This window comes from Ranitomeya imitator, chromosome 4 (assembly GCF_032444005.1).
Source record: "Ranitomeya imitator isolate aRanImi1 chromosome 4, aRanImi1.pri, whole genome shotgun sequence".
In the NCBI taxonomy this organism is placed as follows: Eukaryota; Metazoa; Chordata; class Amphibia; order Anura; family Dendrobatidae; genus Ranitomeya; species Ranitomeya imitator.
The window spans coordinates 456,488,085-456,516,007 of record NC_091285.1 but is presented as its reverse complement, the minus strand read 5'-3'; the positions used below and the strand labels follow the sequence as shown (position 1 = coordinate 456,516,007).

Below are 27,923 nucleotides of genomic sequence, written 5' to 3'. Positions count from 1 at the left end.
ATCTGAGGGTAGGGCAACATAGTGTTGTGTATTCCCCAATTGCCTCCTTGCCTCCTTGCAATATAGATCTTTGGGCCACAACACTATGTTGCCCCCCTTATCCGCCTCCCTGATCTCAAAAAGATCATTCGATTTAAGACTGGACAAGGCATGTTTCTCTTCTTTAGAAAGATTATTCTGTCCAAACTTATCCACCTTCAATTTTTGGATCTCCTTGCTGGTTTTTTCAAAGAAAATATGAACCGCCGGGAATAAGGCGAGTGATGGAGTGGCTTGTGAGAGTATTCTACCAATAATTTTGCGCCTACCTTGGTAGTTTTCGTTCTCCTCCAACAGGTCCGTCAGATCTCTCAGCAGGAGTCTATCCGTCTCTGTAGCACCATCCATAATTGAAGGGTTCTGATGCAACAGTTTAAAAGTTAATTGCCTACATAATAAGTACAGATCGTTCGTCAGTTCAAATTTGTCCAGTGTATTCATCGGGGAGAAGGACAGTCCCCTAGATAAAAGCCTAATTTCAGCATCAGATAGTTTATATGAGGAAAGGTTAATGATATTCAACTCACCACTGTCCGGTTCTATCGTCTGCGGTTGTTGAAACCTGTCACTTGCTTGAAGCTTGGTGACCACTCTCTGTGGCGCCCTGTTCTCTTCTTGCGGCCTACTACGGATCCTTCTCCCCGGTCTGTGCCGCTTTCTCGGTCGCTGGTATCCGTGGATAAAAAATCACTCGATGCCATCTCACGATCTCCATTGCTAGTGCCATTATTCGGGAATTGTGGCCTGCCAAAACCCGGTTTCCTATTGCCATGATGTGACCATCTGAAGGCCCTGCCCTCAGCATAATCTAGCTTGTCCCTTTGGAACTTATCTTTCTTTCTCTTGATTATGTCCTTCTCAAAACGCTCGATAATCGTTTTGAGATGTTCTTAAAAGGGCACCACTTTTTCCTTTTTATCAAATGAGTCCAATTTTAACTCCTTGATCCTGATCTCCTTCTTCAAACTGGCCAACACCCGCTGATCATGTTCTATAAGTAGATCAATCAATATGTAACATTTGTGCAGACCTTTTTCCCATGCCTCTTTAAAACTGCTATCAACTTCCCATGCGGGAAAAATCTGAGCCCTCAACCCTCTCGTACATATTTGATACTAGCGCATGGCCGTGCGGTCATGAAAACCTTTTATAGCTGCAACAACTTCAGGACCTTCCCAGAAGGACCAATTGAATGCTGCCACAGAACTTGATCAGGTACAGGGCCTTCCTGGAGGACCAATGGAAGTTGCTGCAGTATCTAAGCTTGTGACCTTAGACCTCCACTGAGAGATCTTACCCTGGGCATGCTCAGTGTGTGCAAAGCAGGACTTAGTCCCAGAAAAGCCTGCTCGCCGCAGACCAGTGCAGGGTACAATAGCAGAGCCTGGAGAGGCAGCAATAACCCTTTGCACAGTATCAGATTCAATGAGATGCTGGGACCGACGTCTCCGCTGAGCAGGCTCCACTGTGGCCAATGCAGAATGGGAGACCGCAGCAGACAAGGTTCGAGATTCCCCCTGTGCAGCGGTGAGAACTCGACTCCTAACAAACCACATCCTTTTTTAAATCAAATTATTCATTTAGAATGCAGGCGCTGGCTGATGAATACTCCCATCAGCCACTCCAACTTTCGCTGTTATTAGCAGAAGTATGCATATAGGCTGATGGGAGCAGAAGTCCCATCAGCAGATGCCAGTGACCGGAGGTGAACATTTTACTTCCCATCACAGCTGCGGGCTCACGTTGCTATTTGACAGCATGGGAACTGTGTCTGTCTGATGGGCAGTAATGATTTTACCGCCGATCAGAGGCAGTGCTTGGCGCTCTGTCATGCACATGACAGCGTGTAAGCACTGGGTGTTCGAGCTGCAAGCTGGATGTTCGAGTGTTCAAGCTCCCCATTCAAGTGAACGGTTTCAAGAATTGAGTCCAGGTACTGTTCTGGTACCTGAACCCAAACTTTTTTAAATTTTTCAGCCTAAACCCGCCGGACCTGAACATTCAGGGGTTCGCCCATCTCTACTGACTGGTATATGACTGGTAACTGTCCTACCACTATTGTATTTGCACATCTGACCACTGTATATGTACCTTATAACCATTGTGTATACAGTTTATTGTCTAGTGTGCCCTTAAGGCAATTAAGTATATAATTCAACTTTGAGTTCCTCTTTTATCTCAATCCACAAATCCACATGCCTGTTTCTCGCTTTAACTTTTAATGCTACCAGGGCAGGTTTATTTCACTATATAATCTCGGTAACGTATCGGGCATATATCTAGCTAGTCCTACCAGGCTGACCAGGTGCTGTGAGAGGGGCTTCTGAGCCTTTTAGGGTTGTGAGCGAGTGTGATGTCACATCAGTGACTGCGTGGGCCACAGCCTCCTTAAATCCATGTGGACAGGGGTTGTCGGTGTTAAAGTATACTAAGCTGACCTTATGTGTCCTCATGGGGCATGGAACATCATGTTGGAGAAAGTGGGAAGACTGCATTTCGTGATCCTTCTAACATAATAGTCACATCAGGAGAGTTGTGGGTTCATCACACCGTCAACTTAATTTTAACTTCATCAATCAATATTACCCATGGAAGAAAGTAACTTTGTAATATATCTTATCAAAGAAATCTGCTTCTTTCTCCTCCTAGACTGATTAATTATTATCAAAATTTTCAATTCTGAGGTAAAATTTGTAATCAGTGACAACAGAGTTTCCCATTACTGAGATAGGAGATGACAGTTACTACTGATGAGATTCTATCCAGAAAGGAGGGAGAGGAAGGAGGAGCTTTATCTTTAGGTCTTCCTTCCTCCAGTCTAGATAGAATTGTCTGCATTGCAATTGCCATCTCCTATCTCAGTAATGGGAAACCCTGTCTTCACTGAATACAGATTTCACCTCTGAATTGAGAATTTTGATAATGACTGATTTCTCTGATAAGATGTGTTACAAAGTTGCTTGTTTTCATGTGTACAATTGATTTCTGAAATAAAAATTCAAACAATAATTTAAAATCCATTTTTTAGTAATTAGATTAATTTTTACTTTTTATAATTTAATATGCAAATTGCCTCTTCAGAAAGGAAGAGGATTAGAACTCGAGTGCCACCTATTGGAAGTAGCAATCCTAAAAATGAATATCGACCTTTTGATGAGCCGTGTCACATGACTTAAACTTTCAATTTCCAATAGGTGGCACTAGAGTTCTAGTCCCTTTTCTCTCTGATGAGGCAATTTACATATTTATTTTCCAGAGAAGAATAGAAGCATTGCAGTGATTTTAAGCCTCCTCACACTGGCATGCCAGGCATGTCACACTCCACAAGGAGAAACATTACCCCCCCAGATTTACAATTTAAGTGATTATTTTATGTATCATTCAAGTGATTACTCATCATGACTAGAATTCCAGCACATAATAATTAGGAATCCAGGCATATTGAACATAAGAGATGGTGGTTTATTCTCAACGCGTTTCAAAGTCAATTGGACTTCTTCCTCAGGAGATACCACAAGTGTCCAGGTATTGAGAATAAACCACCATCTTTTATCTTCAATACGCCTGTATTCCTAATTTTTCAGCAGCTCGGATGTTATCCACAAATTTCCATTTTTAATGCTCTCGATTTGGTCACTGGTCTGACCCGTGGATCTGCAGCAGCTGTCAGCTTTATCGAGTTATACATGCCCTATTTTTGAGAAATATCAGGTGAGTGCAATCTGATTACACACCATTGAAGATCCATTGGATAAGACCCTATTCACTCTTTTCTCTCCGATAGTCACTTTTTAGGACATAGTAACTGGAAGAATACACATACAGTTCTTAAACCTTTATAAAATGACAAAGGTGTCTTATAAAGTGCAAGGATTTGGCAAGGGATTTTATGAATAATATGTTCTACTCTTTTTATCTTAATCTTTAAATTATTTGTTCTTAGATTCACCCTTTTTAGTGACGGAACAGAATAAAGCAATATAACATAAAGTAATATGACATACATATATAATAATATGCAATAAAGTATGTTTTTTAAGTTTTGTTCCAAAAAGAACATGTATTTATTAAATTATTTACAAAGCATGACCAATATAAATAATTAGCCAAAAAATGTGGGGTTTTTTTTCAGTATTTCTTGGTCTTAAATACTTCACTTTAATCTGATATTAAATATCTATGGTAAACAATCTCCTGGCATTTAGTGCATTATGTCCTTAAGTATGAAACGTCCATATAGATCCAGTTACTACAAGTGACTTCATAGACTTGAAGATTGATGATGATGATTGGTCCATTCATTTCTTCATCTTTTTCTGGCAGCTTGTGCATAATAGGGAAATATTCCACACCAAACTTTAGGTTGCTTTGTGTGATTGCACTTAATTTTTGAAAGTTAATTCCCATAATAATAGTCCATGAAATGTTTGGCAATTCCTTGCAATCATACTTGCTCAAAAGCTAAATTATTGTGACAGTAGCCATTATCACAGGGTTTTGAAGTTAAGTCTTCTTCATCCTCCTCAATAGCATCAAAAAATAACTTCAATTTTTCAGGAACACACCAATGTAAAACAATTAATGTTATTCCAATAATGAAGCACAGGAGACCTGAAATGCAAAATAGCATATATAAATGCACAAATAGTCTTGTGACGAGTCTAGTAATGTCATGTTTCTATTGAGCAATGCAACTGTGTGTAATGGCTTGCTATAAAACTATAAACAATGGGAGAAAAGCCAATACTAACTCAATGTGGTAGCAAATTTGTTAAAATGTTTTTCTTTTTCAAACAAATTTTTACACTGTTCACACTGACATGACCCATAAACATTTGAAACACTTTAATAAGTTTAGCATCTCTAAACAAACATTTAAATGTCTCAGCCCCCAAAAATGTCAATTTCATAATATATGTAGATCTGGGGCATTTCATATTTGTTTTGAAAGACCAATCAGAACAATAAGTGACGTTCAATTTGTAGATAATAACTTGGTGAATTCTAATCTTGTCAGATCCACTCAACTCTAGTAGTTAACCCCTTCCCGACCCATGACGCCACGTAGGCGTCATGAAAGTCGGTGCCAATCCGACCCATGACGCCTATGGAAAGATCGCGTCCCTGCAGATCGGGTGAAAGGGTTAACTCCCATTTCACCCGATCTGCAGGGACAGGGGGAGTGGTGGTTTAGTCCAGTGGGGGTGGCTTCACCCCCCCGTGGCTATGATCGCTCTGATTGGCTGTTGAATGTGAAACTGCCAATCAGAGCGATTTGTAATATTTCACCTATTATAACTGGTGAAATATTACAATCCAGCCATGGCCGATGCTGCAATATCATCGGCCATGGCTGGAAACACTAATGTGCCCCCACCCCACCCCACCGATCGCCCTCCCAGCCCTCCGATCTGTCCGGTACACTGCTCCGGCTCCCCTCCGTCCTGTGCTCCGCTCCCCCCCGTGCTCTTGTCTGCTCCCCCTGTGCTCCAATCACCCTCGCCGTGCTCCAATCACCCCCCCTGCACTCCGATCCACCCCCCGTGCTCCGTTCCACCCCCGTGCTCCGTTCCACCCCCCCGTGCTCCGTTCCACCCCTCCCGCGCTCCGATCCACCCTCCCATGCTCCGATCCCCGCCCCCGTGCTCCCCCCCACCCCATCATACTTACCGATCCTGCCGGGGTCCGTACGTCTTCTACCTGGGCGCCGCCATCTTCCAAAATGGCGGGCGCATGCGCAGTGCGCCCGCCGAATCTGCTGGCCGGCAGATTCGTTCCAAAGTGCATTTTGATCACTGAGATAGATTATATCTCAGTGATCAAAATAAAAAAAATAATATATGACCCCCCCCCCCTTTGTCACCCCCATAGGTAGGGACAATAAAAAAATAAAGAATTTTTTTTTTCCCACTAATGTTAGAATAGGGTTAGGGTTAGGGCTAGGGTTAGGGGTAGGGTTAGGGGGTAGGGTTAGGGGTAGGGTTAGGGGTAGGGCTAGGGTTAGGGCTAGGGTTAGGGCTAGGGTTAGGGTTTCAGGATGTGCACACGTATTCTGGTCCTCTGCGGATTTTTCCGCTGCGGATTTGATAAATCCGCAGTGCTAAACTGCTGCGGATTTATGGCGGATTTACCGCATTTTTTCTGCGCATTTCACTGCCGTTTTACAACTGCGATTTTCTATTTGAGCAGTTGTAAAACCGCTGCGGAATCCGCACAAAGAAGTGACATGCTGCGGGATATAAACCGCTGCGTTTCCGTGCAGTTTTTCCGCAGCATGTGTACAGCGATTTTTGTTTCCCATAGGTTTACATTGAACTGTAAACTCATGGGAAACTGCTGCGGATCCGCAGCATTTTCCGCAGCATGTGCACATACCTTTAGAATTAGGCTATGTGCACACAGTGCGGATTTGGCTGCGGATCCGCAGCGGATTGGCCGCTGCGGATTCGCAGCAGTGTTCCATCAGGTTTACAGTACCATGTAAACCTATGGAAAACCAAATCCGCTGTGCCCATGGTGCGGAAAATACAGCGCGGAAACGCTGCGTTGTATTTTCCGCAGCATGTCAATTCTTTGTGAGGATTCTGCAGCGTTTTACACCTGTTCCTCAATAGGAATCCGCAGGTGAAATCCGCACAAAAAACACTGGAAATCTGTGGAAAATCCGCAGGTAAAACGCAGTGCCTTTCACCCGCGGATTTCTCAAAAATGATGCTGAAAAATCTCACACGAATCCGCAACGTGGGCACATAGCCTTAGGGTTAGGGTTGGAATTAGGGTTGTGGTTAGGGGTGTGATTAGGGTTATGGCTACAGTTGGGATTAGAGTTAGGGGTGTGTTGGGGTTAGTGTTGGAGGTAGAATTGAGGGGTTACCACTGTTTAGGCACATCAGGGGTCTCCAAACACAACATGGCGCCATCATTGATTCCAGCCAATCTCGTATTCAAAAAGTCAAATGGTGCTCCCTCAATTCCGAGCCCCGACGTGTGCCCAAACAGTGGTTTACCCCCACATATGGGGTACCAGCATACTCAGGATAAACTGCGCAACAATTACTGGGGTCCTATTTCTCCTGTTACCCTTGTGAAAATAAAAAAAAATGTTTGCTAAAACATCATTTTTGAGGAAAGAAAAATGATTTTTTATTTTCACGGCTCTGCGTTGTAAGCGTCTGTGAAGCACTTGGGGGTTCAAAGTGCTCACCACATATCTAGATAAGTTCCTTGGGGGGTATAGTTTCTAAAATGGGGTCACTTGTGGGGGGTTTCTACTGTTTAGGCACACCAGGGGCTCTGCAAATGCAACGTGACGCCCGCAGACCATTCCATCAAAGTCTGCATTTCAAAAGTCACTACTTCCCTTCTGAGCCCCGACGTGTGCCCAAACAGTGGTTTACCTCCACACATGGGGTATCAGCGTACTCAGGAGAAACTGTACAACAACTTTTGGGGTCCAATTTCTCCTGTAACCCTTGGGAAAATAAAAAATTCTGGGCTAAATAATTATTTTTGAGAAAAGAAAACGTATTTATTATTTTCACAGCTCTGCATTATAAACTTATATGAAGCACTTGGGGGTTCAAAGTGCTCACCACACATCTAGATAAGTTCCTTTTCGGGGTCTAGTTTCCAAAATGGGGTCACTTGTGGGGGGTTTCTACTGTTTAGCCACATCAGGGGCTCTGCAAACGCAACGTTATAAACTTCTGTGAAGCACCTGGGGGATTAAAGTGCTCAATATGCATCTAGATAAGTTCCTTGGGGGGTCTAGTTTCCAAAAATGGGGTCACTTGTGGGGGAGCTCCAATGTTTAGGCACACAGGGGCTCTCCAAATGCGACATGGTGTCCGCTAACAATTGGAGCTAATTTTCCATTCAAAAAGTCAAATGGCGCGTCTTCCTTTCCGAGCCCTGCCGAGTGCCCAAACAGTGGTTTACCCCCACATATGAGGTATCGGCGTACTCGGGAGAAATTGCCCAACAAATTTTATGATCAATTTTATCCTATTGCCCATGTGAAAATGAAAAAATTGAGGCGAAAAGAATTTTTTTGTGAAAAAAAAGTTCTTTTTCATTTTTACAGATCAATTTGTGAAGCACCTGAGGGTTTAAAGTGCTCACTAGGCATCTAGATAAGTTCCTTGGGGGGTCTAGTTTCCAAAATGGGGTCACTTGTGGGGGAGCGCCAATGTTTAGGCACACAGGGGCTCTCCAAACGCGACATGGTGTCCGCTAACGATGGAGATAATTTTTCATTCAAAAAGTCAAATGGCGCTCCTTCCCTTCCGAGCCTTACCATGTGCCCAAACAGTGGTTTACCCCCACATGTGAGGTATTGGTGTACTCAGGAGAAATTGCCCAACAAATTTTAGGATCCATTTTATCCTGTTGCCCATGTGAAAATGAAAAAATTGAGGCTAAAAGAATTTTTTTGTGAAAAAAAAGTACTTTTTCATTTTTAAGGATCAATTTGTGAAGCACCTGGGGGTTCAAACTGTTCACTATGCATCTAGATAAGTTCGTTGGGGCGTCTAGTTTCCAAAATGGGGTCACTTGTGGGAGAGCTCCAATTTTTAGGCACACGGGGGCTCTCCAAACCTGACATGGTGTCCGCTAAAGAGTGGAGCCAATTTTTCATTCATAAAGTCAAGTGGCGCTCCTTCCCTTCCAAGCCCTGCCGTGCGCCCAAACAGTGGTTTACCCCCACATATGAGGTATAAGCGTACTCAGGACAAATTGGACAACAACTTTTGTGGTTCAGTTTCTCCTTTTACCATTGGGAAAATAAAAAAATTGTTGCTAAAAAATCATTTTTGAGACTAAAAAGTTAAATGTTCATTTTTTCCTTCCATGTTGCTTCTGCTGCTGTGAAGCACCTGAAGGGTTAATAAACTTCTTGAATGTGGTTTTGAGTACCTTGAGGGGTGCAGTTTTTAGAATGGTGTCACTTTTGGGTATTTTCAGCCATATAGACCCCTCAAACTGACTTCAAATGTGAGGTGGTCCCTAAAAAAAATGGTTTTGTAAATTTCGTTGTAAAAATGAGAAATCGCTGGTCAAATTTTAACCCTTATAACTTCCTAGCAAAAAAAAATTTTGTTTCCAAAATTGTGCTGATGTAAAGTATACATGTGGGAAATGTTATTTATTAACTATTTTGTGTCACATAACTCTCTGGTTTAATAGAATAAAAATTCAAAATGTGAAAATTGTGAAATTTTTGCCAAATTTCCATTTTTATCACAAATAAACGCAGAATTTATTGACCTAAATTTACCACTAACATGAAGCCCAATATGTCACGAAAAAACAATCTCAGAACCGCTAGGATCCGTTGAAGTGTTCCTGAGTTATTACCTCATAAAGGGACACTGGTCAGAATTGCAAAAACGGCAAGGTCTTTAAGGTCAAAATAGGCTGGGTCTTGAAGGGGTTAAATACACCTTATGTGAATATGTGAAGAAGTGAGGTATGCCTTTAAACCGATGTTTAGGTTTGGTTAGCTTTGCATTTTTTATTTTTTTTGCACAATTTTTGCAATTTACTCATTATTACATTTGCATCTGTTTATTAGTCTTTTTCTTTTCTTTTTTTGCGCTCTAATTATGTTTGCCTTTTATATGAGCATTTTTTTAAGTTTACTTTAGATTAGGGTTTTTTGTTTTTCTTTTTAGTTTGCCAGACACTCTGGGATTGATTTAAGGATTACCAAATGTATTTTACTGATTCATCAATTGTGTCTTTTCAAAAAGTTGCAAAATTTGTAACAAATGTACTCCAGCCTGCCCCTAAAGTAATTTTATGTGGCAAATGTTTGCATCATTTTGCAAACCGAGCAACCTTTTTGCACTAAATAGTTGCAAAAAAGGTTAAAGACAAAAATAATGACTATTTTTGAATTTGCGCAAAATTTATGGACAATATGCGCTATTTTTAAGAAATTGGCAAATAAAATGGCAACAAATGCCGCAAAACACCAAAGAAAAGGGTCTTAAAAAATGCAAATGATGAAACGGGACTTGTTTGTAACAAAGTCAGATAATTAAAAATTGTCCTCAGGAGGAGATGCAGATCTCCTTTATAGTTAATAAAGTAGGAGTAATAATCATTTAATCATTAAACTAAAAAAAAGTAGACAGTTTGTAAATGGAACTGCAAACAGCCAACAACCTATGTCTGTCAGGCAACCTTTTTCCCTCTCAGAGATGAACTTTTCCATTATAAAATACAGTAATTACTAATGATGAGTGGATCATTTGGAATTCGAATTTGCCTGCTTTGCCAATTTTTTTCAAGAATTGAATGTTCTTTATTTTGCTCTCTCCACACCACAGAGTATAATAAATGTAAGATGTAGAAACAAAAATAATAATAATACTTTATCACTCATTTCTACAGAAGCTCGACTGCTCGCTGTCAGCTATTCAGTCTTCTTTCTGCTCTTGCATCCCTGTTCTTTTCACTATGGACCAGGGATTCTGGGTCGGATACTCCGTGTTGTTAGGTGGCAGCACATGTTAGCACATTATGATGACCTTACCATGCGCACTGACCACAAAGGCCTGACTGCACCAAGAAATCCTGAGTAATAGTGAAAAGCCAGGATATTTAATGGCAGAAAGAGGATGACAGCATGGCAGCAAACAGCTGGGTGGATGAAGATCGATTCACCCATCTCTAGTAATTACTATATGTTGTTATGCAAGAAACTTAAATTATGGTAAGGAATAATCACAGGAAATCATTAGTTTATTACACACACACATATAGATGCATATATTTATATATAAATGCATGTATATTATATATATATATATATATATATATATATATACAGTTAGGTCCATATATATTTGGACAGAGACAACATTTTTCTAATTTTGGTTACAGACATTACCACAACAAATTTAAAACAAAACAATTCAGATGCAGTTGAAGTTCAGACTTTCAGCTTTCATTTGAGGGTATCCACATTAAAATTGGATGAAGGGTTTTGGAGTTTCAGCTCCTTAACATGTGCCACCCTGTTTTTAAAGGGACCAAAAGTAATTGGACAATTGACTCCAAGGCTATTTCATGGACAGGTGTGGGCAATCCCTTTGTTATGTCATTCTCAATTAAGCAGATAAAAGGCCTGGAGTTGATTTGAGGTGTGGTGCTTGCATTTGGAAGGTTTTGCTGTGAAGTAAACATGCGGTCACAGGAGCTCTCCATGCAGGTGAAACAAGCCATCCTTGAGCTGCGAAAACAGAAAAAACCCATCCGAGAAATTGCTACAATATTAGGAGTGGCAAAATCTACAGTTTGGTACATCCTGAGAAAGAAAGCACTGGTGAACTCATCAATGCAAAAAGACCTGGGCCCCCACGGAAGACAAGAGTGGTGGATGATCGCAGAATAATCTCCATGGTGAAGAGAAACCCCTTCACAACAGCCAACCAAGTGAACAACACTCTCCAGGAGGTTGGCGTATCAATATCCAAATCTACCATAAAGAGAAGACTGCATGAAAGTAAATACAGAGGGTTCACTGCACGGTGCAAGCCACTCATAAGCATCAAGAATAATAAGGCTAGACTGGACTTTGCGAAAAAAACATCTAAAAAAGCCAGCACAGTTCTGGAAGAACATTCTTTGGGCAAATGAAGCAAAGATCAACCTCTACCAGAATGATGGAAAGAGAAAAGTATGGCGAAGGCATGGTCCAGCTCATGATCCAAAGCATACCACATCATCTGTAAAACACGACGGAGGCAGTGTGATGACTTGGGCATGCATGGCTGCCAGTAGCACTGGGTCACTAGTGTTTATTGATGATGTGACACAGGACAGAAGCAGCTTAATGAATTCTGAGGTATTCAGAGACATACTGTGTGCTCAGATCCAGCCAAAAGCAGCAAAACTGATTGGTCGTCGTTTCATACTACAGACGGACAATGACCCAAAACATAAAGCCAAAGCAACCCAGGAGTTTATTAAGGCAAAGAAGTGAAATACTCTTGAATGGCCAAGTCAGTCACCTGATCTCAACCCAATTGAGCATGCATTTCAATTGTTAAAGACTAAACTTCAGACAGAAAGGCCCACAAACAAACAGCAACTGAAAACCACCGCAGTGAAGGCCTGACAGAGCATCAAAAAGGAGGAAACACAGCGTCTGGTGATGTCCATGAGTTCAAGACTTCTTGCAGTCATTGCCAACAAAGGGTTTTCAACCAAGTACTAAAAATGAACATTTTATTTAAAATTATTGAATCTGTCCAATTACTTTTGTTCCCTTTAAAAACAGGATGGCACATGTTAAGGAGCTGAAACTCCTAAACCCTTCATCCAATTTTAATGTGGATACCCTTAAATGAAAGCTGAAAGTCTGAACTTCAACTGCATCTGAATTGTTTTGTTTCAAATTCATTGTGGTAATGTCTATAACCAAAATTAGAAGAATTTTGTCTCTGTCCAAATATATATGGACCTAACTGTATATAAATGAATATATATACAGAACAGAAATTTGGACACACCTTCTCATTTAAAGATTTTTCTGTATTTTCATGACTACAAAAATTGTACATTCACACTGAAGGCATCAAAACTATGATTAAACACATGTGGGTTTATATACTTAACAAAATAAGTGTGAAACAACTGAAAATATGTCTTATATTCTAGGTTCTTCAAAGTAGCCACCTTTTGCTCTGATGACTGCTTTGCACACACTTGGCATTCTCTTGATTAGTTTCAAGAGGTAGTCACCTGGAATGGTCTTCCAACAATCTTGAAGGAGTTTCCAGAGATGCTTAGCACTTGTTGGCCCTTTTGCCTTAACTCTGCAGTCCAGCTCACCCCAAACCATCTCGATTGGGTTCAGGTCTGGTGACTGTGGAGGCCAGGTCATCTGGCATAGCACCCTGTCACTCTCCTTCTTGGTCAAATAGCCCTTACACAGCCTGGAGGTGTGTTTGGGGTCATAGTCCTGTTGAAAAATAAATGATGGTCCAACTAAACGCAAACCAGATGGAATAGCATGCCACTGCAAGATGCTGTGGTAGGCATGCTGGTTCAGTATGCCTTCAATTTTGAATAAATCCCCAACAGTGTCACCAGCAATGCACCCCCACACCATCACACCTCTTCCTCCATGCTTTACGGTGGGAACTAAGCATGTAGAGTCCATCCGTTCACCTTTTCTGCTTCGCACAAAGACATGGTGGTTGGAACCAAAGATCTCAAATTTGGACTCATCAGACCAAAGCTCAGATTTCTACTGGTCTAATGTCCATTCCTTGTGTTCTTTAGCCCAAACAAGTCTCTTCTCCTTGTTGCTTGTCCTTAGCAGTGGTTTCGTAGCAGCTATTTTACCATGAAGGCCTGCTGCACAAAGTCTCCTCTTAAGAGTTGTTGTAGAGATGTGTATGCTGCTAGAACTCTGTGTGGCATTGACTTGGTCTCTAATCTGAGCTGCTGTTAACTTGCGATTTCTGAGGCTGGTGACTCGGATAAGCTTATCCTCAGAAGCAGAGGTGACTCTTGGTCTTCCTTTCCTGGGGCGGTCCTCATGTGAGCCAGTTTCTTTGTAGCGCTTGATGGTTTTTGCAAGTGCACTTGGGGATACTTTCAAAGTTTTCCCAATTTTTTGGACTGACTGGCCTTGATTTTTTTTAAAGTATTGATGGCCACTCGTTTTTCTTTACTTAGCTGCTTTTTTCTTGCCATAATACAAATTCTAATAGTCTTTTCAGTAGGACTATCAGCTGTGTATCCACCAGACTTCTACACAACACAACTGATGGTGCAAACCCCATTTATAAGGCAAGAAATCCTACTTATTAAACCTAACAGGGCACACCTGTGAAATGAAAACCATTCCTGGTGACTAACTCTTGAAGCTCATCAAGAGAATGCCAAGAGTGTGCAAAGCAGTCATCAAAGCAAAAGGTGGCTACTTGGAAAAACCTAGAATATGACATATTTTCAGTTGTTTCACACTTTTTTGATAAGTATATAATTCCACATGTGTTAATTAGTAACATAACATAGTAACATAGTTATTCATAGTTTTGATGCCTTCAGTGTGAAATTACAATTGTCATAGTCATGAAAATACAGAAATATCTTTAAATGAGAAGGTGTGTCCAAACTTTTGGTCTACTCTGTATTGTGTGTATATATATATTTATATATATATATATAGTATTTGATTTTTATTTCATGTTTCTGTAACCCACCTGTAGCCAAGGTCAGCCAGAAAGATCCCCCAAATGTAGTTTTTAGAGATTCTGAACCAAAGTTTATATTGCAAAATGATACATTCCTCACGGTGGAGAAAGAGAGCAATGAGAAGAACATAAAAGCTGATGTCACAATGATCATGTAGGCTCCATATATTAACACCGACATGGAGAAAAGAATGTTGCAGATAGTCCAGGAACAGAACGCCACCCTGTAATACAAAATTCAAGATTGCTGGCATTAGCCGACTGAATACTGCAGATGAGAAGCAAACTCTGTAAATATTACAACTTTTTTCATATTGGTATTTAATTTTCAGAGTCATGAAAACTATTCTAAATTATTCTTCTGTTGGTCAAAATATCTGTTGCTCAAAATATCTTATCCCCTTTGCTGATAAATACAGATGAAATAGAGATGTAGCATTTCCTAACATTATATATATATATATATATATATATATATATATATATCTTGATGTATATATATCCTGAGGCTTTGTTAAGGAGGTGTCTCAACACCTAAAAGTTTTGGAACTATATAGTGCTTGTAAAACAAGCAAATTTGTAATTTACCTAAAAAATGTTTCTAAGTTCTCAAGAATAGAAGGTAATTTGTTAAATGAAATTTAATGATGCCATAATGTTCTTTAAGATCCTGATTTCACACAGAGGTACAAAGATTTTCTTTTGTGTTAGAGTTTTTATGAATCCAACTAAAGATAAGAAAAAGATTATTGGCATTCAGTTCAGGTCTTTGCTCCAATGCTCTGACGCAGCCGGACTTTACTTCTGCGACCGCCATTCTTGGTCCGGCATCTCCTGGGCATCTCTGTTCCTCTAGGTCCTGAAGTTGCTTGAGGCCTGGACACTGGGTCTCACACTGCATCATGGCATGTGTCTTGGGGCTTAGCAAGGGACATCAGTGCTCAATGTATGTTGGCAAAAAATGACGGCAGCAAAATCGACGTCCAGCTACAACAGAGGACCAGAGGATCTTTTTGCTTATCTCTAAATCCAACAATGAATAGGTTGTAGCATGCTCCACTGGAAACCAACCTAAAATAGTTATTCTCTATTAAAAGCATTGTAGAGATTCTTTGTGCCTCGGTACAGACTATATAGATGTTTAGAATCAAGTTAAACTAACCATATACCTAGACAACCCCCTAAATGTCCCTTCATGCAGAAACAGGCATGCAATTTCAATATGTAAAGTTGTGCTCTATAAATAAAAGGGGATGCATTGATCACGGATTTTAACAAGTATTAAATTATACATATATTATAATTATGAAGAAAACTAATTGCGTCAGTGTCATAGATCACTACATATACATATGTCCATGCGTGAAGCATATTACCAACGTCAGATGTCGATGGTGTAACTAATACATTCATAATGTAATGTTATTTCCAAATGTAGGAAATGGTCTACAATAACAATACATGTGACCAAATTCATCACTGCGGGCATGATTCATTTATTTAGACAAAGCTAAGATCTAACAATTAATTACACACTGTATATCGGGAAAATCAGAACAGGAAATAGTTCCAGAACTGCACAAGTTTTGAGCAAATCTTTTAAAATTCAAATTCACCAGCTTTGCCAATTTTGTCCATAAAATGTTACTGTGATTTGCAAGTCCTCTAATTGTGCTGATAAGGGGTGCATAAAGCCCCCGTCACACTTAGCGACGCTGCAGCGATACCGACAACGATCCGGATCGCTGCAGCGTCGCTGTTTGGTCGCTGGAGAGCTGTCACACAGACAGCTCTCTCCAGCGACCAACGATCAGGGGAAAGACTTCGGCATCGTTGAAACTGTCTTCAACGATGCCGAAGTCCCGGGTAACCAGGGTAAACATCGGGTTACTAAGCGCAGGGACGCGCTTAGTAACCCGATGTTTACCCTGGTTACCATCGTTAAAGTAAAAAAACAAACGCTACATACTTACCTACCGCTGTCTGTCCTTGGCGCTCTGCTTCCTGCACTGACTGTGAGCACAGCGGCCGGAAAGCAGAGCGGTGACGTCACCGCTGTGCTCTGCTTTCTGGCTGCCTGGTGCTCACAGCCAGAGCAGAGAAGCCCAGCGCCGGGGACAGACAGCGGTAGGTAAGTATGTAGCATTTGTTTTTTTACTTTAACGATGGTAACCAGGGTAAACATCGGGTTACTAAGCGCGGCCCTGCGCTTAGTAACCCGATGTTTACCCTGGTTACCAGCGAAGACATCGCTGAATCGGCGTCACACACGCCGATTCAGCGATGTCAGCGGGACCTCAACGATCAAAAAATGGCCCAGGCCATTCCGACACGACCAGCGATCTCACAGCAGGGGCCTGATCGCTGGTACGTGTCACACATAGCGAGATCGCTACTGAGATCGCTGTTGCGTCACAAAACTTGTGACTCAGCAGCGATCTCGCTATGTGTGACGGGGCCTTAACACTTTAAAGACTCCTAGGAGTATATTCAACTCATTTTAATCTCTTTAAAGGGAACCTTTCAGCAGGATTGTGCTGAGTAACTACAAACAGTGTCAAGTTGGTGCAACTGATAAAATGATGCCTTAGTTGATTAAATCCGTCTTGTGGTTGTTGTTTAATCTGTATTTTAAGTTCTGAGTTAATGATATGCACGTATTTTGGGATGGGGCTGTCGGGGGGGGTCTTCATGTGGTGCTCTGATTAAGTATTCATCAGTATGGCTTCTGATAGGTCACTGATCCATCAGTTACACCTTGAATATATTATATATATTGAAAAAAAATCCCTTTCTGCAGGCAAGTACTGGTGGTGATGCCTGCACTTCAGCATGATCGCTTCTAAAATGTGTATTTAATTATTTTCTTTGATGGTATCCAAAAATTCATTTAAAAAAAAAAAATCAGTTTGAAAATGGTGCCGGCTGCACCTGTGCAGTAGCAGCTATCAGCGATCCAATGGATGATACTGTGCAGGAGGCACCATCTTGGAGGAGGCTTTTTCTTCTCTAGCAAGATGGCGCCACCTGCGCAGTAGCATCTATTGGATTGCTGATAGCTGCTATTTTCAAACTCATTTTTTTATTTTTTTTATGAATTTATGGATGTCATCAACAAAAAGTCTGAAATATATTTTATAGATACGATCATGCTGAAGCACAGGCGTCGCCGCCTGCTGCCTGCAGAAAGGGATTTTTTTCTTTCATTATATATAATACTAGATGGCAGCCCGATTATAATGCATCGGGTATTCTAGAATATGTATGTAGTTTATTTATGAAGATTTTAGAATAATACATTGAATACACAGGATTCGGCCAAGCGCAACCAAGTAGCAAAGCGTGGTTCAAATCCTGCGCCAATTCGCGGCTGAACTGCACCTGTCGCTGATTGTTCATGGCTGGCCACTTAATATATAGCACAGCCACGTAGTATATAACAGCCCACGTAGTAAATAGCACAGCCCATGGAGTATATAGCACAGCCCATGGAGTGTATAACAGCCCACATAGCATATAACACAGCCACATAGTTTATAACAGCCCACGTACCATATAACACAGCTCATGTTGTGTATAACAGCCCATGCATGCAGTATATAACACAGCCCATGTAGTGTATAACACAGCCTGCATACTGTTTAACACAGCCCACGTAGTGTATAGCACAGCCCACGTAGCATATAGCACAACCCACATAGTATATAACAGCCCATGTAGTGTATAACACAGCCACGAATTATATAGCACAGCCCACATAGTATATAGCACAGCCACGTAATATATTGCACAGCCACGTAGTATATTGCACAGCCATGTAGTATATTGCACCGCCCATGTAGTATATTGCACAGCCCACATAGTATATTGCACAGGCCACGTAGTATATTGCACAGCCCACGTAGTATATTGCACAGCCCACGTAGTATATTGCACAGCCCACGTAGTATATAGCAATGTGGGCATCATATCCCTGTTAAAAAAATAATTAAAATAAAAAATAGCTATATTCTCACCTTCCGTTGACCCCTGAATCCAGCCCAGGCGTTTACCGATGCTCCTCGCACGCTCCGGTCCCAAGAGTGCATTGCGGTCTCGCGAGATGATGACGTAGCGTTCTCGCGAGACCGCTATGTCATCATCTCGCGAGATCGCAATGCATAGAACGGTCATCGGAGCGTCTCGAGGAGCGGGAAAGGCCTGTTCTGGATCTGAGGGGCTGACGGACGGTGAGTATATAACTAATTTTTATTTTTTTATTATTTTTAACATTAGATCTTTTTACTATTGATGCTGCATAGGCAGCATCAACAGTAAAAAGTTGGTCACACAGGGTTAATAGCAGCATTAACGGATTGCGTTACACCGTGGCATAACGCGGTCCGTTAACACTGCCATTAACCCTGTGTGAGCACTGACTGGAGCGTAGTATGGAGCAGGCACTGACTGCAGGGAGTAAGGAGCGGCCATTTTGCCGCCGGACTGTGCCCATCGCTGACTGGTCATGGCTGTTTTGCCGCGACCAATCAGCGACTTGGGATTTCCGTTACAGACAGACAGAAGGACAGACAGACAGAAAGACGGAAGTGACCCTTAGACAATTATATAGTAGATTCATTATGTAAATTAAGGGGCAAGTAACTGAGGGATCAGTGACATGTCAGAAGCCATACTGGTGAATACCTAATCAGAGCACAACTGCAGACCCCTCACAGGCCCGCCCTGAATCACAAGCATATGATTAACTGAAAAAAAAAAAGATTAAACAACAACCACAAGATGGATTTTATCAACAAAGGTATTATTTTAATCAATATAATGGTGACAACCTGATACTGTCTGTAGGTTACTGTGCAAAATCCTACTGACAGGTTCCCTTTAATGCAAGCATAATTTATGTAATATCAATGACCTTAGAATATATAGCTATAGATAAATGAATATTAACTATTCTTTAATGCTGTCACACACTACCAATAATGCTTATTCAGTGTTTCATGGCTTTTTTCTCTATCTTTATTGCTAAGTTGTGAGCCGTGACATCCTCTTTTGAACCTGATTCACCAAAAAAATCACTGCTGTATTCCCTGCCTTGGCTTTTACATAGTATAGTTTAAGATATGATAGCCTAAGTGATAGCTGCAAGGCAATATGGGGAAACCTGCCTTGTGGCACCAAAGGTCATTGGTACTCTCTGGCTAATGCCATCTACTGCAAGCTGTAAAATGGTGATGTCAATTGAGGCTAGTCTTGAGAACCGAAACGCACATTGTTTGAATTTACCAGGTTGTAAAAATTCGAATTTGATTCACATGAAGTCAATTTGCTCATCTCTAGTAAGTAGTGTTCCTGTGTATGCAGAATTCATATATTTAATGTGTTAGGTACGTTATCCATTTCAGGTTCCAAGAGCATTATTTAATTAACTGATTTATTGCTTAATGTATTTTTACTGTATTTCTGTGGTGCTTATTATTGATTGACAGCATTTTATGTTTGACTGCAGCCTTCATTATTCTGTCATAGATGAAGAGCAGTGTTTCTGCCACTTTGAAGGAATAGTGAAGGTTGCAGTCAATCACCAGCTGCTGACTGGATGAATCTGTCACATGAATTTGTTTAGGTTGGGTGATCGGTAGGGGACTGCGCTGAGATCTGAGTAACAGCATTGGTCAGAATGGTAAGTGTCGGTTCTTTTTATTATATGCTGCAGAAGGCTATTAATAAGGGGTAGCCCAGCAGTGTGCCCTCCACACTTTGAATTCATAACCAATATAGTTGCAATGTTGGATACATATTGAACTGTTTATCTTGACTTCATGGTAGCTGATATGACCTAGATTGCATTCTTATACTGAATCTTTGTTCTGTAATTTATTTTCAGCATTGCCTATCATTAATTTCTATCAACCTCCTTCTGTCTAAATTCCTTATGTCTTCTGTTCAGTTGTCTGTCTAAAGAGTATGTGACAGCATATCCTAGGAGGTGGGGGTTGTTTGCTTTTGTTCAAAATGGCATAATAAATATTTTCTGCATTATGAGAAGAATATCAATTTTGTTTCACAATGGTTGTTCAGGAATATTTATTAAAATGTTTCAGCATCTCCCTCAACAGGCCAACTGGCGACTTGGCCATGCAACCTCTGATTCACGCCTATATATTAGTAAATGTGATGTGCCCAAGCCATCAGTGAAGCTCCATCTCCACCTAGTCAATCATTAAAGCATTCCAATGAATCCTCTCAGAGGTCAATGGTAAATACCTGAGTGCCTGTTGGACGTCATATTTCGACTCTGACTAACTAATAAGGAAATAAGGAAAGCTGCCAAAACTCTCTGCCAAGTGTACTACTATGTTATTTGACTCTTTCCCTGAGCTCAAGATTTATTACCAGGACACTTTGCATCTATGATTCTAAATCATTCCTCCATTTTTACCTAGACAGGTCTTTCTAGGTTTCTACCTCTGGCAGCTTACATTTTTCAATAAGTGATACTGAAGTTTCCACTTACCACATGCAAGCTGATGCATAGTGACCGGATATCCTATATTGGTTAAACATACCACATGGGTCATACTGGGTAAATTTCTCTGCCACATATAGAATTGGATTAGGGAGACCTCTTTTCAGACCATCATTGTAGTAGTCATTAAAATGTGACCCAAAACTCCAGAGAAATTGCTCATTGTAGTCAATTGTCTCATTAATTTGATGAATTGGGATACCTTTTGGAAAAAGAAATAAATACAATATCTTAGAGCTCGTTAGATGTTTGTATAATCTGTTTGTGAATAGATGGCTAGACAGACATCTGTCTAAGATGGTTTAGTGAATCCCGTTCTGAGCCGGGGGTTGGACACGATAACCCTGGAGGTCCCTTCCAACTCTAACATTCTTTGATTCTGTTTTCCCAAAAAATTACCTCTTAGAGAAGACCACTGGCCTATTCAAACCAGATATCTTGTGAACAAACTTAGGTTTCACCATATATAATATAATATATTAGGAAAACCTCCATCCTCAAATACAACTTTTTTGGATGACCATAATACAAATTTTAGTTGCATCTAAACAGCAATATGAATTTTAACGATTGGCCAAAAGTCTGAGCTTGAGTACATAGCTACCTATGTAAATGAGCGTCACTGACCGTGAATTTATGTGTCCAACAGTATTAAAGGAATATGGGCAACTCCTTTGGAAGCAAAAATCTACTTATTAGAAAGTGAGCTAATTATCTCAGGTAAATACATAGACAAGCTGAGATCTCAAAAGCAGATACTACTGTTACCAGGAGCTCTACTGTCTGGCTGATCTAGTTAACCATACACTTCTATGACTACCATTATGTGCTCTTTAAAGGCAACCTGTCATGTAAAATAATGCTATTAACCTTCAGGTATGGGATTAATCTGCAGGTTAATAGCGTTCTGATTGAGAGCTTCGCTACCGGGAGGAAATTAACTTTATTCCTCCAGGCAGCATTCAGTGCTCCATCATTGGGGTGACTGAACACCCCATGAGTGAACAGTTACCATACTCTGACTGTTGGCCTTAAAATGCTGATCATGCTGTACTTGTAAATATGAGTAGATATACTTCTTTGCATGCCTATAAACTCTATTTTGAAAATTCTACTTATGGTAAATTGAATCTGTCAGTAGGATCAACCCTCCTACGCGGTCTGTATGGGCATGAAGGTCATAGGAAGCTGAAATTATGACTTGTGCATATAGATTAAGAAATATTAATTTATTTAATTACACATGATATGCAACAAGGGCAACAAAGAAAAAAAGTATAAAAGCATTTGAAATATAAGTGCATAACAGTTAAAGAGGACTTGGATAGAATAATCCAGCATGAAGTCTCTTCTGCAGGCACAACTCATAATATGTAGGTAGCTAAAGTCCATGATATTGTAAATTAGTCTACCACATGATTAACAAACAGATATAAGTAGCTTAATACAAAGCATGTAAATAGATCAAAAATACAAATATGTAATGAATGTAGTAGCAATAAGGGAATTTACATAAATCACATATATATAGAAATACATAGTGATATTTACCAGGGGAGCTGAGAGATGCCTGCAAGGACAGGACACAATGCGTGTGGCTGCTTAAAGCAGCTTCATCAGGGATTACCAGGGGTCAAGTCCTCTTCAACTGTAATCTACTATATAATTGTCTAAGGGTCACTTCCGTCTTTCTGTCTGTCTTTCTGTCTGTCCTTTCTGTCAAGGAAATCGAAGTCGCTGATTGGTCGCGTTAAAACAGCCACGACCAATCAGCGACGGGCACAGTCCGGAAGAAAATGGCCGCTCCTTACTCCCCGCAGTCACTGCCCGATGCCGCATACTCCCGCCCAGCCACCGATAACACAGGGTGAATGCCGGCGGTAACAGACCGCGTGGGCTACATGGCTGCTATATACTACGTGGGCAGTACTATATACTACATGGCTGCTATATACTACGTGGGCAGTACTATATACTACATGGCTGCTATATACTATGTGGGCAGTACTATATACTACATGGCTGCTATATAATATGTGGGCAGTACTATATACTACATGGCTGCTATATACTACGTGGGCAGTACTATATACTACATGGCTGCTATATACTACGTGGACAGTACTATATACTACATGGCTGCTATATACTACGTTGGCAGTACTATTTACTACATGGCTGCCATATACTACGTGGCAGTACTATATACTACATGGCTGCTATATACTACGTGGGCAGTACTATATACTACATGACTGCTATATACAACGTGGCAGTACTAGATACTACATGGCTGCTATATACAACGTGGGCAGTACTAGATACTACATGGCTGCTATATACTACGTGGACAGTACTATATACTACATGGCTGCTATATACTACGTGGGACTGGCCAATATACTACATGGCTGCTACATACTACGTGGGACTGGCCAATATACTACGTGTCTGTGCTGAGTACTACGTGGCTTTGTGCTGTATACTATGTCGCTGTGCAATATACTACTTCACTGGGCAATATACTACGTGACTGGGCAATATACTATGTGAATGGGCAATATACTACGTGACTGGGCAATATACTACGTGGCTGGGCAATATACTACGTGGCTGGGCAATATACTACGTGGCTGGGCAATATACTACGTGGACATGCATATTCTAGAATACCCGATGCGTTAGAATCGGGCCACCATCTAGTGTACTCATATTTACATATATATTATGAGTTGTGCCTGTAGAAGAGGCTTCAAGCTAGATTATTCTATCCAAGTCCTCTTTAACTGTTATGTACTCATATTTTCAATGCTTTTATACTTCTTTTCTTTTTTGTCCTGGTTGCATATCATGTGTAATTAATATTTTTCAGTCTGTGCTATTTGGATGGACACATATGTCCTTGCCCTGTTTCTTTCTCTCTCTTTGCAAGCTCTTTATATCCTCATTCCCAACTACTGATTGTGATTACACGGAAATATGCCAGTGTAGGCAGAAAGCTGCCAATCAATGGTGTGGACAGGGACCTATCGAGCTTATCACTTAGAAGTCTATCAAAGCTGAAACAGACAACACAGTATCAAAACTACAGAAATAAGCCAAGGAAGTTACACAGCACTGGAATCAAAGTATCTTTCCACTCACTATGCAGCTCTCGGATGTGGCCAAAAATGTATTTAAAAAAAAAAAGCAAAGGGGAAAAAAAAAAATAAAAATATGTATATAATAGTCTCACCTTTCAATGTTATGTTAACTCCACTAAGCCCAACACGTACTCCAATGTCTGCATTCACAGTGGAATTGCTGAATGATTTATATGTAGTTACAGCATTAACTGATCCAATCTCCCAGTCAGTTGTAAAGTTTACAACTAAAAAAAAGTAGATATATCATATCATATATGTATTTGTCCAATACTTTGTCAACAATGAAGTATTTGAAAAGAAAAATTTCATTTTTATTAAAACATTTGATCAGTCACGGACTATTCACCACATTAAATCAATATGAGTTCTAATTCAGAGGTCTATGATTCACACATAGGTTCTATCTGTGTTCTTCAAGGTTAGAACAAGCACACAAATACCCTTCTGTTCACATGTCTGTGGTCATTTTACAAACTGAGTGGCCACAAAAACAGATGAAACTCAGCAATGCAAGTCTATGGGTTCCTGAAAATCACAGACAGCACACAAATACCATGTGTGTGTCATCCACTTGTCGCCCATTTCTCACTGACTGATAGTTGAACATAGCTAATAATTACTTTAGCTCAATTATGTGGATAAGATCATGTAATACATCATGTAGTTTATCATTTACACCTTTAACATTTTTTTGATGAAAAATAGAACCAGGATGGGTCATGTGTTTCGAATTTCCTTAAAGAGAATGCTCAGGATGAAAAAAACATTGGTGAATCCTTTCAAGAACAGTGCCACACTTATCGATGGAGTGGTATTGCAGGTTAGCTTTATTTTGAAAATTTGGGCAATACACAAAATGTGGCTGTTTTTTTAAAAGCACCAGTCACATTTCTTCTAACCCCAGAAAATAATTTTAAATGGAACCATCATGCTCATTGTGTACCTCAAACAAATGTCATGTATGTACAGTAGTTTTCATGCTGACTAAATCAATACCTTAATTGTATAAATTTCTTTTTCAGTTTCTGAGAAATCCATTTTTAAAATTGTATGGAAAGGAGCCATAAGTGCTTCGGACTGGAACTTTGTACTTGCAGTTCTCCTGCCATTTCTATCTATTCCCAGCCAAACGCCTGCCAGAAATATCTGACAAATAGGTCACTCTTCTTTCCGTGACCAGCTTTCTCTAGCATAATATCTTGCCAGCCCTTTCAATGCCTGTGGTGGCGCATGTGCAGATCAATACACTTTGCCTTGCAACATTGTAAGGACCCTGTACTTAAATGCCATTAGTTTGAGGTATAAATCATCATGACTGGTTCCTTTTAAGATAGAATTTCAGAGTTGTATGGGGATACAGTACGCCATTAGATAAAATCAGCATCTACTCAAATGATATCCCCACAAAATCAATGAGCCTCTAAAGCTGAAGGCCAATCCCTGAGCATTGTAGATCCTTAGTCATTTTTCATGTAATCTCTGGACATTTTTATGACTTTTACGATGATACATGACAGTGAAATTCCCTTGTAAGGTTGAACATGCAATTTTCTTAGTGTTTGCCACATTTTAGTCAAAATAAGAAATGTTGGACCATAAAATCACAAGTTTGGCCTATAGTAAGAAGAGCATTAAACATTTACATACATATCCCTAAATGATGAACCAACAATTAACCTTTATAGCTTGATACAATTGTGTTCTAAAATGATATTGGCTCTGTATCAAGATGGAAGATTGGTAAAAACAAGTTATCTACTTACCCACTGTAACAACTCCAATAAAAAGGCTTATGATAATTCGGAATGTCCATGATAGTCTCTGAAAGGAAAAAATTAAAAAATCTCATGACCTCTTTATGGTCTATAAAATGTACAGTATATTGATGCCTGTATGTGTTAGGGCGGGCGGAACACACCAAGTAAATACGGAGATGATGTAGGTGCATTCGCAGCCCGGGGCCACTGTGCAGGAGTGGAACCTGCTGCTAGTAAATGGCAGCACTATATGGCAGTACTACGCCTGAATAGACACAGGTTCCGTCACCCGGTCTGTATAGGAGCGAACTCTGTTGCTTCACAGAGTCGCCGGGATTAGAGATAATGTTGTGCTCTGTTAACCTCACAGAGAATCACAGCTCACTAACTGAGCAGGACATACAGCAGCATACAGTGGTTGTACAGTCAGCAATAGCACACAAACAACTCCTCTCCGGAGGTGCTGGAATTCTAGTGGCTAGATACCAGCCCTAAATTCACACACACAAACTCCTCTCCGGAGGTGCCGAAATTCTAGTCGCTATACAGCCGACCTTGAGCACATGCTGACACAGACCACAAAAAAGCTAAGCTCATAGACATAAGCTGATACTAGCTCATGGCTGTACGGCCATGTGAACCTTTTATAGGGAAAGCTCTCCAGGACCTTCCTAGTGGTCCAATAGGAACTGCTTCAGGACCTGAGCATGTGACCCCTGACCTCCAATGAGAGATCGTCTCTTGAGCATGCTCAGTAGCGCAAAAGCAGGACTTAGTAGCAGGAGTGTCTGCTCACTGCTGAGCAGTGCTAGTTACAATGGCTGAGCCTGGAAGATCAGCAGTAACCAAGCACACAGTATGTGACTCAGCCAGACGCTGGGACCAACGTCTCCGCTGAGCAGGTTCCCTGCGACTGAAGAAGAATGGGAGACTACAGCGGAGGTGGCTCGAGATTTCCCCTGTGCAGCGGCGGGAACTCAACACCTAACATTACTCCCCCTCCTTGGGCCTCGCTACGCTCGAAAGCAGCAATGACATGCAGAGCCCGAATGTGCTCAGCAGGCTCCCAGGACCTGTCCCCTGGGCCATAGTCCCTCCAATACATCAAATAAATTTTTTTGCCACATACCACCTTACACCCCTAGATAGCGTTCACCAAATAATCATCCGTAGATGAACCCGATGTCCCGGCAGATGACTCAGAAAACCAGGACGTGAACGGGCTTTAGAAGAGACTCATGAAAGGTCTTGGTGATACCTAGGCGTGGAGGAAGGGCCAGATGGTAGACCACAGGGTTAACCTGTTCCAGGACCTTGAAGGAACCCAAGTAGCGAGGTGCAAACTTAGTGGACTCAACTCGCAGCCTGAAGTTATGGGTGGAGAGGCACACTAATCGCCAGGAGCAAAGGTCGGAGCAAAGGCCCACATGGCATCCTGAGTGCGGTCCCAAATGTCACGCGCCTCCACAGCCCAGTCTGCCACCCTGGAATCGGTAGAAGACACAAGCATAGGCACAGGAACCCGCGGATGCTGGCCGTAGTTAAGGAGGAATTGGGTCTGTCCAGTGGAGTCAGCTACGGTGTTGTTTAGCGCAAACTCTGCCCACGGTAGCAAGGATGCCCAGTCAACCTGCATAGCAGAAACAAAATGTCGCAGATATGTGACCAAGGTCTGGTTGGCCCTCTCTACCAACCCATTAGTCTCAGAATGGTATGCGGAAGAGAGATTCAGCTTGATGCTGAGTAGACGACAGAGCTCTCTCCAGAACCGAAATGCAAACTGGGGGCCCCGGTCACTGACAATTTTGTCCGGCATACCTTGTAGGCGGAAAATGTGTTTAATAAACAACGCTGCCAAGGCCTGTGCAGAAGGTAGCCGTGGAAGAGGCACCAAGTTCACCATTTTGGAAAAAATGGTCGGTAATTACCTAAATGATGGAACAGCCACGAGACTTGGGTAAGCCCACCACAAAGTCCATCCCGACCATCTCCCAGGGCCTGTCTGCCACCGGCAGGGGGTAAAGTAACCCAGCTGGCCATTGTCGAGGAGACTTATTCTTGGTGCAGGAGACACATGCCCAAATATAGTCTCCAACGTCACAGGACATATGCGGCCACCACTACGTCTTCACCAGAAGCTCAGATGTTCTTTAGGTCCCAAAGTGTCCACCTACCCTGGACGATTGAGCCCAAGAGAGAACCATCGGTCGTAAATTTGATGGCACAAAAGTCTTGCTTG

The 27,923-nt window shown here is 41.2% G+C and overlaps 1 protein-coding gene across 2 annotated transcripts in view; it reads right to left on the bottom strand.

Moving 5' to 3' along the window:
• Positions 1–4,080: 4,080 nt before the first annotated feature.
• The window catches only part of DUOXA2 (dual oxidase maturation factor 2), a 32,719-nt gene continuing 8,876 nt past the window's right edge, over positions 4,081–27,923 (bottom strand). The window contains exons 3-7 of one of the 2 annotated variants that reach the window (XM_069765803.1): positions 25,691–25,748; positions 24,017–24,151; positions 20,770–20,983; positions 14,265–14,479; positions 4,081–4,650 (exon numbers count right to left, since the gene is read on the bottom strand). In XM_069765803.1, the coding sequence (XP_069621904.1) occupies positions 4,484–4,650; positions 14,265–14,479; positions 20,770–20,983; positions 24,017–24,151; positions 25,691–25,748 (789 nt within the window). In that variant the 3' untranslated portion in view covers positions 4,081–4,483. Of the gene's footprint in view, positions 4,651–11,104; positions 11,279–14,264; positions 14,480–20,769; positions 20,984–24,016; positions 24,152–25,690; positions 25,749–27,923 lie in introns of those variants that run through there. The other variant, XM_069765804.1, reaches the window with a different exon arrangement.